This window comes from Pteropus alecto, unplaced genomic scaffold, assembly GCF_000325575.1.
Source record: "Pteropus alecto unplaced genomic scaffold, ASM32557v1 scaffold78, whole genome shotgun sequence".
NCBI lineage: Eukaryota > Metazoa > Chordata > Mammalia > Chiroptera > Pteropodidae > Pteropus > Pteropus alecto.
This window is the reverse complement of record NW_006443124.1, coordinates 4,357,739-4,372,584: the sequence shown is the minus strand read 5'-3', so window position 1 is coordinate 4,372,584 and position 14,846 is coordinate 4,357,739. Positions and strand designations below refer to the sequence as shown.

Below are 14,846 nucleotides of genomic sequence, written 5' to 3'. Positions count from 1 at the left end.
AACTGGAACTTGGGTGAGAAAGGTCAAACACCACCCATGGAAACAAGAGCAAAACAAAAAGATACAGAAATAGAAGGAATATGGGCCCTAGAACTTAAATCTTAGAAGGAAAGCTCTCTATCTAGAGAGTAATTCTTACCCTAAAGAAACATAGGAAAATGTTGCTGTAGTCACCATAAGGGAAGGGTCATCTTTACTATTAACCCTACATTTCTGGAGAAAAAAGATGTTCCCCAAATAAAAAGAGACAGTTCTGACAGCCTGTAAGTCACTGGACAGTCCAGAAGCACCTACCTTGCTAGAAATAGGTAGGAAGAGATGAATCACTATTTTAATTCTGTTTAGTAGTCGCCACATCTCAAACCCTTTAAGTCCCAAAGCAACATTTTCTTCCTGATTCCATCACTATCAGTTTTCTTCCCAAACTTGTGGCATTGAGTCAGTATGCTGAGGGGTGGGGATAAGAGGAAAGAGAAAGAAAGGGGAAAGAGAAGCCATTTGGCTAGTGAAAAGAGATACTGAGCTGGGGGCATAATTGCCTGGAAGAGAAAACTAAATAACTACAGTTACAACTAGCAAATGATTATTAGGATCTAAGACCCTTTCCCTCTCTTGGACAGTACCCTCTACCTTTCAAAGCTTTTACAGTAAAAGCAAACAAATAGCTCTCTGGAGAGAGGAGTAAGATTTAGTGTGGGTGAAGGTAATGAAATATGATAGGGTTACATGAATATCAATATTCCTTCAGACTCCGATTGGAAGTAATGGGCACCTGAGGAAAGCTATACTCTTCTACAGGTAGAAAAACGGATGCCAAGTAGCCTTGGGGCACAGGAGGTGGCAGAAGAGTTGAGGAGATGGTTATCATGGGAAAAGTAAAGAAAGCAATTCAATTACTCACAAACTTCTTGGACTTGCAGTCTAACTTCCTCCCCATAGGGGAGGTTTATCATCATCCTAGGTCAAGAAGGGCATAATCATGAAAAAAGTTCTAACCCCCTGAAAAGTGATAAGCAACAGGGCAAAGTGACAAGTTCTCTGGATAAACACTGGGAAGAAAATTATCGTCATGCCCAGTGACCATAGGACCTGGACATGAACCTATTCCGGCAATCTCAAGGACAAACGTCCAAGGGAGGAGGGAAGGTAGGGCCCAAGTCAGGTAACATTCCCGAGAGAAAAGATTATCAGGTGACACCGAGCTTAGGGCCCAAAGAGGGGACTGGGAGGGAGGAAAGTTAGCAGGTGAAAGCGATCAATCTTGGAGAAGGAAGTGACCTTTAGGAGAAGCAAATAAGGAGATACCAAAAAAGGGGGGAGGAGGCTAACAGGAGAAAATGGACTCAGAAAACCACAGAAAACCAAGAAATAGAAGGCATGTTTGGGTAATAAAGAAGAAAGGAAGTGGGGCTGAGAGAAAAGAGATGGGGCTGAGACCTGCCGGGGCTATGGGGGCGGAGGGCAGAGCGTGCGGGCGGGAGATGCAGGAAGCTCCAAGGTTGCCGGGGCAAGAGCCGGATGGGACTCCCGGGCTCCCCGAGGTCCTGGAGGGGTAGGATGTTGGGCTGTGGAGCCCAGGACCCAGCAAAACGAGAAAGAGAGGCGCGGGGGCGGCTCCCTAGAGACAGGCGTGCACCCCTGGGGCCGGCTGCGGAGATCTCCGGGGTCCAAAGGGCTGTTACCGGGCCGGGCTGAGGAAACGGGGTGGGAAGGACACTCACAAATTTCTTGGATTTGCCGCCGTCACCGCCCGCCGCAGGCAGCTCGTCGGGGCTCCGGCCCTTCTTCTTGTCCCGGGTCCCACGGCCGGGCCCCGGGCCCCCGCCAGGAGGCTCCATGTCCAGGTTCGCGCTGGCTACTGACCACGCACCTCCACCGCTCTCGCCCGGCAGATCCAAGCCGTCCGCCGCCGCCCAGCAGCTTCTTACCCCGCCGCCGCGCCCCGCCTCATTAGCATGCCGGGCTGCGCGCGCCTCATGAATATACAACGGCGACGCCTTGCTCCCGCCCGCCTGCCCCACTTCCGCCCGGACCCGCAGCCCCTACCAATGGGGGAAGGGAGAGGGGTGGAGGGAAGCCGCGGAAGCGCGCTACCTGCCCAGCGGGCCTAACCATTTGGACCCACGTGGGGGGGTGACGAGTGGGCGGTGCAACTCTCTGCGGCTGCAACCGCGAACAGCGCCCCCTGGCGGTGGAAGTAGCTCTGGCCTTTCCACTCTCATGCACTGCCCACGTGGCTGTAAAGCCTGGACCCTCTCAAATCCCAGACCAGGATATTATCTGAACCAAAATTCACATGAGACTGTTATCTTGGCAGAAAATGTAATGCCAGGATAATAGTTTTTATGTGTGCAATATTTAAATTAAAAAGTGACAGCTAACATTTATTGAAAGCTATGTGCCAAGAACAGAGCTTGGTCCAAGACAAGTGCTAAAATGGAACTTGATTGGCCCTGCAGTTACATTACCTAGTTTTGAATCCCTGGTCTACTACTTTCTAGTTCTGTTTTTAGTACAGAAAAACCGGTTATTGCCAATGTATGCCTAAACAATAGTCACGATATATAATGCATTTGCTCTATGCCAGGCACTATATAAAACACTCTACATGCATTTATTTGCTCACTGTATCCTCATAACGCCATGTCATAGTTTCCACTAGTCTCACCATTTTACACAGAAAATTTGAACTTTGAGACTTGAAGTGACTTGCCCAAGTACACGTAATTGGTAAAAATTTAAACCCAAATTTGTCTGACTGCCAAGCCCTATGTTTACCCGGGATTCCCTACTAACATAAACCAAACCTGAGTGAGAAGAACAGGTGTTCTCTAAGAGTGTTTCTTGCTCTACTAGTTTGCTTCCTTCCTTAGTAATTTCATTCATTCTCTCAGCAACATCTGTTCTTTCTGTGAAAAATATGTGATACCCAGCAGGCCCCTCAAAGTATGGACTGAATTATTTTGCCCACAGCTGGCAAGATTTCAAATACATGTTCCTGGAGGGCAGTCAGTGACTCACTCGCTCTGTAGCCCCCCGTGTTTAGTCTAGGGCTTGAATCTATTCAGCTTACAGGTACTCTGACCAGCTGGCTGGCTCCTAAATCTGGCCTTCGTCTCCTGTGTTCCACTTTCTAATTGCCTGATGGAAAGTTGCATAGAGCTGTCCAGACCACATTTCGAACTCAATTTGTCCAAAACAGTTCAAAAGCTACTTACTTTCTAAGCAAGAGTGTTGGGAAACAAACAGGATCAAAGCATGAAAAAGTAACCCATCTATTACTCTTCTTTCCTGTACCACTGTCTACATCTGCTATAGCATTTACTTCACTCCTTACTGGATTGTAAACTCCTTCAGGGAAGGGTCCATGTTTGTGTCTACTGTATATAGCATTGTCCATCACATAGACAATTAAGATGAGCAACTATCTCATCTTAATTGTCAGTCACTGTGCCAAGCAAGTACTTGACATGTTATCTCTGTGCACCTCCTCCAACTAGCATCACCATTTCAAACACCCAGGTTTGAAAACCTGAAGTCATCTTCTACTCCCTCTCTTAAGCTAGTAATCTGACCAGGTTTTCTAACTCTTAACCAGAATGCTCTATTAACTCCCTATATATGAGTAAGATAATAAATGTAGAATATATACACAGGGCCTAACATAAAGTTAAGTGCTGAATGTTATGATTTTTATTATATACATCGTCATCCCCATTTCTTCTCCCTTCACACATAGGCAGCTAGTAATTAAGAATAATCTCAGAAAGACAAAAGGTACAAAAAATACCAACTTGGTTTATTGAATAAAAACAGTGGTGAAATGGACATAAAGCCAAAAGGTAGAACAGCATATTTTCACATCCTCCCCCAAATCAAAACCGTATGTCTCATCATCTGGAGTTAAGGTGTTAGGGAGCCAGAGACCCCTAAGATCTCTCACTCTTCACCTGTACTGTACTGCAGTATGAGAACCCAGGAGAGGAGGAAGTCAGAGGCAACCTCAGTCCTGATTACCCCTTTTTCCCTAGAAGTCTCTGGATTGGAGGGAAGCAGGGAAGGAATAAGGGGGCCAGAGGGGCTGTAGCTGGCACCTAGGGCCCACTGCTCAAGATGTCCTGGAGAGAGCTACCCTTGTCCCATACAATCCTTAATAGGTACCATTGTCAGGCCTTGGAAGGGAGAAGAAAGGGGATAGTTGGTTTAAGAACCAGTTGTGGTCTCCAAACCATCCCTTAGCATTGGTAAAAGCCCCGAAAGTGACCAGTCCGGGGCTAAGGAACCTACACTTTTCCCCTCCCACTCAACCAAGAGGTAAAAAGGAATTCCTTGAGACACAGCTGCTCTTAAATCTCCACATCACTTTCCTTGTCATTGTCATGGTCTCCATCATAGAACTCATTGGGTGCCTCTGGCCTGCAAAGCAAGGGTAAGAGAGGTAAGAGTCCCACTTTCCAAGTCCCAATCTTCTCTCACATAGACACCCTCTCTGGAGCCATTTCTCAGGCCCCCTTTGTCAAAAGACCAATCTTCTCCTTCTGTTAGTAGAGACTGATCATTAGTCAGTCCTGCATTCATGTAGTCAGTAAACATTTGAGAGACTATTCTGTGCCAGACACTGTCACAAGCCTTAGCAATACAGTAGAGAATAAGTCAGACAAAATTTGTCGGTCCTCAAAAACTTACCTAATAAGTGAGACTGACAATAATAAAGTAATGTGTGTGTGTGTGTGTGTGTGTGTGTGTGTACATTTTACATATATGATAATTTCAGATGGGGGAAAGCACTGTGAATAAAATGAAATAAAGAGAAATGTGACTGAGAGTGATGGGAGGAAAGGAGTAAAATTTCAGAAAGGAGAAAGCTATTCTAAGAAGATAAGACTTGAGGTCTGAGAAGTAGCTGGCCAAAGATCTCAGGAAGACCATTCCGAGCTGCAAAAAAACCAAGCACAGAAGTTATCAGGTAGAAGGAGACTGATGTATTCCAATAAAAACAAGGAGGCCAGGATGGCTGGGAGTATGGAGGAGTGTGCGTGGAGGAGAACAGTTAGAGCTCAGACCAGGGATGTAGGTAAGAGCTAGCATGCAGGGTCTTTTAAAGCTGTGGTCAGAAATTTGGATTTTCTTCTAAGTGCAATGGAAAGAAGAGTTTTAAGCAGAGGAGTGACAGGATATGATAAACCTGTAGTAAGAGAAGGGATATGAAAGTGACACAGGGCCCAATAAGTATTCAATACTTCTTTCTTTCTTTTTGGAAAACTATTCTCTGGGAAAATATGAATAGCTGATAACTGGATTATCTTGCCCACAGCTGGTAATTGACAAAGAAGGGAGAAATTCATCAAAGAGAAGTTGGGGAACTGAGTCAGGAAAGGCCCTATCTGCCTGGTAAGCAATGCCTCAATTACCTCTAAGTGTGCAAGGGTTCAAGGTGTGGAGTCAGAGGCTCAAGTTTGAATGTCAGCCCTGGTATTTAATTAGCAATGGGCCCTTCAGAAAGTTATTTATCCTCTATAAGCCTTAGAATCCTCCTCTGGTAATTTCAGAATAACAGCCACCTCTTGGAGTTGTCTGATGGCAACAGAATGATAACATAATGACATGTATGTTTTTATATAAAGCACATAGTATTGAGTCTGGAGCTTAGCAAACGCACAAAAGTGGTGACTCTTATTATTACTACTCTTCAAATGATATGCAAGCTATGGATACAAGCATCAAAGAACAGGAACTTGGTGGGCGGTCTGACGGTGAGGTACGGCTTAGGACAGGAAGAGGCCTGAGGCTTCTTTTTGCTGGCTGTTGAGAGGGGCCGATGCAATGTGGAGATGGGCCCAGATATCAGCCTGGAACTATAGATGAATAAGCCAAGCTTTGCCAAAAGGAAGAATGAAAATCTGTTTCTAGAAGTCATGCCTCAAAGACATGAAGAAGTTGAGAAGGAGATGAAGGGTCAAAAAGGAATCCCTGAGGCCAGAGGTTCAGATACTTCCTCAACCAAAAGTGAGAAGAAGGAGTATTCATGGAGAGTTAGAGTGGTCCTAAGGGTCCGAGCGGTAATGCCCAGGTCCAGACAGACCTGGAAGCCTAAAATCTGAAAGAAACAAATTCCAAAAGGGACTGAGAAGTTCGTCGGACTCTGCAGCAGAGCCAGCTCAAAGCTCTAACACTGCGTGGGTGTTAGACAGGTGTCTTGAGAGCATCCAGCTGCAGTTACCTCTCAGTCATGTTAGGAGATCTGTTTTCTATTAAGTGCATGTTTCTGCACTTTTGGGTTCTGTTGTCTCTTCCCTTCATTTTTCAGAAAAGCCTATTTTGGGGTTTAAAAAAATTCCATCCCAGTCTTTTTTCCCTAATTCACTGCACCTGTAAATATTTTAGTTTGTATCTTAGAAAGATAAAAACTTAAAAAAAATAAATAAATAACCACAATATAACTATCATAGCTGAAAAAATTAACTGAGGAAAAAAATCAAAGGGCCTTAAAGAACAGTATTTGGGCAGTGATCTGTCCAGCTCAGAACCTGGAAGGAGTAGGTTGCTGGCAAGAATATAAACCATTATAGACTTTTTGGAAGGGAATTTAAATATAAAAAATCTGAGTGCACAAAGCCTTTGACCTACCAGCAACAATTCTAGGAAGCTAATCCACTCAAACAAGCACGCAAAAATGTATATGTAAGGGGGTTCATTGTTACATTCTTTGTAATAATGAAAAAATGGGAACTAATGTAAATGTCTGTCAATGGTACTTGGTTAAATTATGCTACACCCACACAATGGTATATTATACAACTGATAAAATGAAGCAGATCTATGTATACTGACATGGGAAGACACATTGCTTTGTTAAAAAAAAAAAAAAAGAACCAGTGAAGTTCTAAGCTGTAGAGCAACTCATATAGAACAATCCAACTTGTATTTAAAAATAAAAAATAAATATATAAATAAACGCCCCAAAACTATACAAACTCCAAGAATAAGTGTGTATGTGCATTTATATTTATCTGTGCATGTTGAACAGTACACTTATCATCTATAAAAAAAAGTCTATCTGAAAAGATGCAAATTAGACTAACAGTGGTTAGTCTGTGGGTATGGATTGTGTGACTGCAAACTTAACATATTTTGGCACTGTTTAACATTTTTATAAGAAATATGTTACTTGTGTCATTAAAAACAGAGTAAAAAGAGTGTGAAATTGCAGTAGACCCAAGAATAGGCATACTAAAGAAAGTTAGCCAGGGACTACTAAGCTAATGCCTCAGTTTACTTTTCTGCTCCCCAACAAGCCTGCTGGAATCCCCGCTCTCTAGTCCCTGCTCCAGACCTGCTATAGTTCTCCTCAGGACCCCTCTCCTCTGCATCAGCCTCATCAGTCCTGTCATAGGTCAAGAGGTCTGCTGGCACATCATGAATCTGGACGCTAGGTGCATGGTTCAGCATCTTCAGGTTTTCAAAGATTGTCTGGCGGATCTGGTCCAGATACTGGTTGGGGACGAGGAACAGAGAGTGAGCAGCTACTACTGATTCCCAGGGCATCCACCTTCTAGCTCCCTACCATCCTAGTTTTAATTTCATTCTGAAACCTAGTTCAAGTCCCCTAGCTGATCAATGTCCCTCCTCACACCCCCAACTGCCTCTACTTTAACCTGGGCTGCCTCCTGGCTGATAACAGTGATAGTGATGGCTGAGAACTTTCTTCTCATCTCTGGTCTGATTTCCCACATCCTGGACCTCTCCAGGGCTCCCCCACCCTTGTTCTTAGCTCCTCTGAGCTGCTGACCTGGCGTGAGTTCTGATTCTCAATGCGAGTGCTGACATCTGGATGGAGCGTGAAGTCCGGGGCAAAGTACTCAAAGTATTCTTAGGAGGGAAAAGGAGGTTAGGAGGAGGGTATGGCTCAGACAGGTGTATCCTAAGACTTCCCAGTCATTTTCCTTCCCATCCCAAACCCCTATATAAAAGCTGCCCAATTTTTTCACTACTCTGAGCCTAGGGTTGAATTTACAGTTTTGAGAGTTTCAAATTTCCCATCTGCCTTCAAACCAGGCCACTCTGGGGTCTTGTGAAAATGGCCTTCCTGGTGTGGCGGTCATTACCACTGTAGGGAAGCTCCTCACTAATGGCCTCTTCTACCAGCAGTGATGTCTCATATGTCCTGAAACCAAGGAGCAGAGGGGAACTGGCTAAGCAAGTGAGTGGAAGGGCCCACCTGGCCATCCCTCAGGAGCCCCTAGCTCACACCAGACAAGGGAGCAGAGGGTAATCTGGGAGCACACTTACCAGCAGCGGGCAACATTTCGGACAGTATAGCCACCACCGCCTAGCACCAGTAGAGGGATATTGAAGCTCTTGACATATTCAACGCACTCTCTGTTAAAAGGAACGGAGAAATGGGTAGAGGAAGTTATCAAAAGCCAAAGTATACACTCTAGGTATTGCCTGGAAAGGGGCACGAGGGAACTAGAAATGTTCCATCTCCACCTAGGCAGTGAAATTCATTGAGTTATATATATCCTTGAGATGTGTGCATTTTATTATAGAGATATTGCATCTCAATAAAAATTTTCAAATACAATGCACTCCTACCTCTTTCTTGCTCTACACCCACTCTGGCACCCCACCTGTTAATTAACTATTCTCATCAATGCACTAGCAAGTGCTGTCAGTTCTAGTCACCAAAATATAACTCAAATCACCTACTTTCTCCATCACCACCTCCTCTACCTTAGCCGGGGCACCATATCTCTTGCCTAGACAACACCAATCATTTACTGGCTGGTCCTTCCATTTCCGCTCCTGTCCTCCCACCCCAAACCTTTCTCCATTCAATAGTCAGAACGGTCACTTTATAACATGACCTGGGGGAGCTGAGATCTTGCTCCCCAGCACATGTCATCAATTTGGCTCAAATAAGCTCTTATAACAATCAAAATAAAGAAAGAAAGAAAACATGAGTTGGATCGTAGCACTTCCCTGTTTAATATCGTCCAAGGGTTTCCCATCATATTTGCAATATAATCTAAACACCTTACCAGAGTCTGACGGCTCTGCTCAGCCTCGCCACTGCTGACTTCTCAGACCTCAAACCATCTTAAACCACCGCCAGCTTTTTGCCCATCCTCACTGGTTTTACCTCACCTTCTCCACTACACCAGCTCTCCCCTGCCTCAGAGCTTCTGCGTGGGCCCTTCCCACCACTTGGGACAGACTTCTCTCGCTCCTCTTATGGGTCACTCCTTTCAGACACCAGGTCTCAGCTCAAATTTCAACTCAGAAAATCCTTTCCAAATCATGCTATCTAAAGTAGCTTCCCCACTGTCACCCTAAGTTTTCTATCATTTCCCTTCATACGATTTATAACAATTTACTTTTTTTCTTTGCTTACTCATCTTCTGTCTGTTTTCTACACTAAACTGTCAAGTCCATAGGAGTGTCCCCATTGTATCCCCATCTCCCATCTACAATGCCTGGAACATAATAGGTGCTTAATAAAAACCTATTATGAATGAAGACCAGCTGGACAACCCCGCTCAAAGTGACTATTTCCAGTTTAAGTACAATTTGTAGCTATTTTGGACTCCCAAGAAAGAGGTGAGACCCATTCTTTAACTACCCCCAATCTAGGTATTGAGGCCCAGGGCCACTTGAAAACCTGGAGGAGTAGAAGGAGGACAAGTCTCACCCGTGTCCTCGAATGCTGAGGTTGAAGCAGCCCAATCGATCACAGCCCAGGGAGTCAGCTCCACACTGCAAAAAGCAAAAGCTCAAGCAGCTGTGGTAAGATAACTGAGCAAAACATCCCAGATGCCCCCATTTCCCTTTACCCACCAACCCAGAGGCTCTCTTCTTCCCTGCTTTCTTACCCTAAGCCCAGGCAGTGCCCTCCTGACTAGGCACTGGCAGTATTACCTGGAGAACAATGCATGTAGGTTGGTAGAAGTCCACCACCTGGTTGATAACTGGCTGGAAAAGGTGCTTGTAACCTGGGAGAGGGCCAAAGATGGGTACCTGGCACCCCAAGGGGATGGGGAGACAGGGAACAAAAGGAAAAAGGGGGTTGAGAGAGCATGTAGCCCAGGAAAGGGGCAAGCCAAAGAATCAAACCATTGGTTCTGAACTTCTGAAGGAGGAGAGATCCCCAGATCCCTTTGAGTGACTGAAGGAAGCAAATGACCCGTTTCCCAGAAAAATGCACAGACACATAATATGTTACATATAATTTCTGAAGGGGGTTCACGGTCCCTCTGAAGGCCATTCATCCTTAAGGACACCTAACCCAACAGTAGAAAATACCAGGCAGAAAGGTTAATTCAAGGAGAGAAAGAAGGGGACCAGTGAGCAGGGTAAAGACTTTAGTACTTACTCTGGTCATCAATGCCATCCCGCAAGGGCACATTGAGGCAGTAGTAGCGGCCACTCTCTGCTCCAACTTCATACATGTCACCTGTAGGGAATCGGGAGGTAGGGGTTGGCAGCCACACACAAGAGGCACCCACAACCCAGCTGCTTCAGCCCTAACCCACAATGAGGGCCTCTCTCTCCACCTATGTACCTCCACCACACACTCCCTACAGCCACCAAGTCTCCTGAAGCTAGCATTCAGTCAACAAATACTTTCGTAGGGCCTACTATGAGCCAAGCTGTGTACTAGGTACTAGGGATACGGTAGTAAAAGAGAACTAAGAAAATGAATGAAATTCCACCGAGCTTATTGTCTTGGGGACTGAGGATGATGAGGAGGGAGATGGTAAACAAAACACCACAATAAATACAAATAGCTGTGAGTGCTCTGCCAGAAACAAGCAGAGTGATGTAAGAGAGTAATGGGGAAGGGGGTGACTATTTTAACTGGGTGGTCAGGAGAGGCTTCTCTGAGGAAGGGCCATCTGAGCAGAGAACGGAAGGCTGCGTAGGAGGCAGTCATGGTAAAGGGCTGAGGGGTGCGAAGGGGACGGACATTCCTAGTCCCATACCTGTGCCGGGGAAGAAGTAGTTTCCGTACTTGTGAAAGGACACTGTCATGACCCGATCAGTGAGGTAGAAAGCTTCCTGAACCCCGTCACCATGGTGGATGTCAATATCAATGTAGAGCACCCGAGGATGGTACCTGGAGTGAGGGTAGAGACAGGTCTGAGGCAGAGGTTAAGCCCAGGAAGAAATCCCTCCACCTACTCCTCCCAAATGCAAGGTCTGAGATTATGAAGAGTCTTGCTTTGGCCCAAGTCACCTGAAACCTAACACCACCAGTTCCCTAAGGGCAACCCGGGAGCTCCAGGCTGGAGGCAGGGACAGGAGAGGGATGTGCAGAGAAGGCTGAAATGTGAGCAGGCAGCAGGGAATCTGCAGCAGAGCATAGGAAGAGGCAGCCTGAGTGAAGCACAAAGAACTTGGGAGAAGCTAATATGGGGAGTGGAGGTCAGGGTCAGGGCCAGGGCAGTCTGAGACCTCATCAGCTAGAGTCTCGTAAGTCCCTCCATCTCCTCCCAGACTACTTACTTGAGCAGTTCCAGGATGCCAATCACAATGTCATTGACATAACAGAAGCCAGAGGCCTATGGCAAGACAGTGGTCTTAAAAAGAAAGGAACAATACCTCCGCCCAGCTGCCCCTACTGTTATCCTGAACGCTGACCCTGAGGTGACCATTATCTCCCCCATCACTTCTTCACTCACCTCAAACTTCTTGGCATGGTGCAGACCACCAGCCCAGTTAATGGCAATATCACAGATCTGAAAGACAAACATCCAACTCACAGTCCACCTCCTGCTCACTTGCAAAGCTGGGAGTTCAGGGTCAAGGTCAAGACCTTGAGTCCAGGGACCCACAGAAAGGGGAAAGGGAATTCAGGGCTATGGTCACCTTGTTGTTCAGCTGGGTTGCTCCTTGCAGAGATGCGCCTGTATAACGGGAGCAGAATTCAAAGAGCCCTGGAAACACTGGGCTGCAGGGAAGGGGAGCAAGTTGGAGCCTTTTGTTTCTGTCTAGGCCTTCCTATACCTCTCTTCCCACCCAAATCCCTCCAATCTCCAGTCTTCAATAACCCTCTCTTCCCCTCCTACACACCAAAATTATCTGTAAATGTATTCAACACATATTTTGGACCAAACCATGTACCAAGCCCTGTGCAAGGCACTGATGGGAAGTAAAGAAGCATTTAACCCTGTCAGGAAGTTTGGACTCTAGCCGGGGAGAGCAGCAGGCAGTTTCTAGGTACTTGAACGTACACACAAAAAGGAAATAAATTGAAAGAGAACGTAGCTCTATTTTCCTTAAAAGATTCTATGTTCAAAATATTCTTTATAGTTACACATTTTAAAGAAAGTTATATTCCCATAGTATACATAAAATAGTAATAATGATGAGATGACCCACAGAAAGCCTTTAACGCAGTGTGTAGAATCTAGTAAGCACTTAATAAATGTTGGCTATCATTATTACCATCTTCATTCTTTCTAAAAAGGAGAGTCTTAAAGCCAGACACAAAAGTTACAGACCACGTGGCTCCATTTATATACCACTCTGGAAAAGGCGAAATTTAGGGACAGACCTCAGATCAGTAGTTGCTTGGTGCTAAGATGGAGAGAAGGGACTGACTACAAAGGGTATGAGGGACCTTTGCGGGAAAACTGACCTTTCTGTCTAAACTCTCAGAACTATGTATCTAAGAAGGGTGAGTTTTACTGTATGCAAATTACACCTTCACAAACCTGACTTTTAGAAAAGGAAAAGCTTTTTAAAAATCCCTAGTTTTAGGTCTCCAAGAAAGTAGTGCAGCTGACATATGTGACCATATGAAAAGAGAACTGCAGGGAGTTTTATAGTTTCTCAAAAGGTTTGGGAAGAATTAGTGATTGACACCTAGAAAACTAAGCCAATGAAAAAAATGATGACTTGCTGACAAGTAGACCCACTTCATAATCTTCCCACTCGCTGCCCGCAAGACTTCACTCAAATGTTTTCCTTAAATGCCAGGCATCAAAAATCCCAGTTCTCTTACCAGTCATCACCCACGTTGAAAGCATTAAGGCTCTTAGTGAAGCCCTGCATATTGGTGGGGCTGACTCTCTGCAGGAAGTCGATGTAGTCCTCAGAGTGGAAGCGGCACATGTCATGCTGGGAGGCCTGGTATGGCTTGAAGACCTCAGAATGGAAACACAAGGTGAATCCAGGCAAGGTCAGTCCCAGTCAGGGCTGAGACCACCCACAATGAACCCAGCCCTGAGGACTGTCCAAGACCACATCTAGCAGTCCCCCTCACCCCCAATACATGTTTTCTATGAAGCAAAGGTAAGTGAAGAAGAGAAGCACTGATTAGCCAGGGGGCTTATTATGATCAAGTCCCCTAAAGATCCCTGGGCTTGCCTTCTTCCCACCTTCAGCCCAGCCTTTCCTACCTTCTCAAACATGAGCCCCAATCCACCTGCCCTGTTCCCTGGATCTCCTGTTCCTGATTCTTTCCATATTCATATCCTCCTTTGGGCTCTGACTGTGTCCTCTCTGTCCTCTGAGTTTTTAATTTGTGAGTTAAACAATACGGGATATACACCACTCTTCTAATTAAAACCCAAAATGCCCAGGTGCTAAGCCAGAGCCTTGAAGGCTCTTTCAAGGGCTTCACATGCTTCTTTAAAAATTGGGCAAAATGAAAAGCTTTTCTTGCCAGAAAACGCAGAGGTACATATCAACAAACGATTTCAAGAAATTTCTAAATCCATGCACTAACATCACCTTAGTCTGTTTTATGTCTGTGTCTCAGCACAAGCAGTGGACACTCATTCATTTTGTTGATTAGTTTCCCTTTCAACACATAAGGGCTGAACTTAACTGTTATAATCCCATATCCCAGCTACAAATTCCAAGCTGGGGACAGACGGCATGTGTGTACCTGGGAGATGGAGGCGCGGGGCCTGGTCCCGCAGGCACCATGGCCAAGACCGTGCACTGATTACCCAAGTAGGAGTTTTCTAGGTTGAAAAGAGAAAACCCAGGACATCTCCTACTATCCTCCACAGACACGTACAAATTTACACACAGGGTTGCAGTCTTTCCTGGAGCTCCAGCTCCTTGGAGGTGGAGAAAGGTTAGAGAAGGGCTGGGAACAGAGTAAACCTCATATCCAGCTACAGTGATTCAGCTTCTCTCCCTTCTCTGAGGCCACAGCACTGCCCACATCTTAAGATGCTAAGGAGTAAAACATTTTCTGTCTTCAAAACCAGCCTAACTCTAGTCCAAGTGTTAGTCCACTTGAGGTCAAAGGGTGGCTGACCTAAGGTGAAAAAGCAACTCCCATTAAGTTGGTGGACGCACCTATCAACACTCTGCGTGGAGCGGAACTGCTCCCGGTTCATTCTATCCAGCCCTCCCCCACCCCCACTCTTGGGATGGGTCTCACTCGGTGCAGCCTACCTATCTTAGGGCCGCAGCTCGCCCCCACCCTCAATCCCCAATAGAGGCGGCGGGACTCACGATCATCTTCTTATAGAGACCGTAGTGCAGGACCAGACTATGGGTCAGTGCCAAGCGATGGGGCTTCATTGGGTGCCCAGCCCCTGGGAGTGGGAAAAGAGAGTTCGTCAGTCCTCAGCCCTGGAGTTGTAGTCCTAGCCTCGAAACCTCCGCGTCCCGGAACCCCTGGCATAACACCTTGTTCCCTCACCGTAATGGAAGTTGCCCACGTCTGGGTCGTAAAAATAGGCCACAGTCTTGGCCATGGTTGCCCGCGGGACCAGGCCCCGCGCCTCCGCTGCCCGCCCGGCCGCCTGCCCCACCCCCGGTCGTGCGTGCTGCGTAAGCACGCAGCCTGCCTCTGCAGAACCGGGAGTCCTGGGTCCCGCCTC

General features: G+C 46.1%; 2 protein-coding genes across 3 annotated transcripts in view; both read right to left on the bottom strand.

The window, feature by feature from the left end:
* The window catches only part of DIAPH1 (diaphanous related formin 1), an 84,863-nt gene extending 82,889 nt beyond the window's left edge, over positions 1-1,974 (bottom strand). Inside the window, exon 1 of one of the 2 annotated variants that reach the window (XM_025040584.1) lies at positions 1,722-1,974. In XM_025040584.1, coding sequence (XP_024896352.1) covers positions 1,722-1,838 — 117 coding nt within the window. In that variant the 5' untranslated portion in view covers positions 1,839-1,974. The remainder of the gene's footprint in view (positions 1-1,721) is intronic. The other variant, XM_025040583.1, reaches the window with a different exon arrangement.
* Positions 1,975-3,778: 1,804 nt separating this feature from the next.
* HDAC3 (histone deacetylase 3) lies at positions 3,779-14,808 on the bottom strand. Its single transcript, XM_006922999.3, has 15 exons — positions 14,666-14,808; positions 14,476-14,558; positions 13,007-13,149; positions 11,869-11,950; positions 11,682-11,738; positions 11,506-11,561; positions 10,983-11,116; positions 10,373-10,453; positions 9,919-9,992; positions 9,692-9,756; positions 8,290-8,379; positions 8,106-8,164; positions 7,790-7,869; positions 7,334-7,491; positions 3,779-4,416 (listed from the first exon to the last, which is right to left on the bottom strand). Exons 1-15 carry the CDS (start codon positions 14,718-14,720, stop codon positions 4,347-4,349), a joined length of 1,287 nt encoding a protein of 428 aa, XP_006923061.1. The 5' UTR covers positions 14,721-14,808; the 3' UTR covers positions 3,779-4,346.
* Positions 14,809-14,846: the final 38 nt, after the last annotated feature.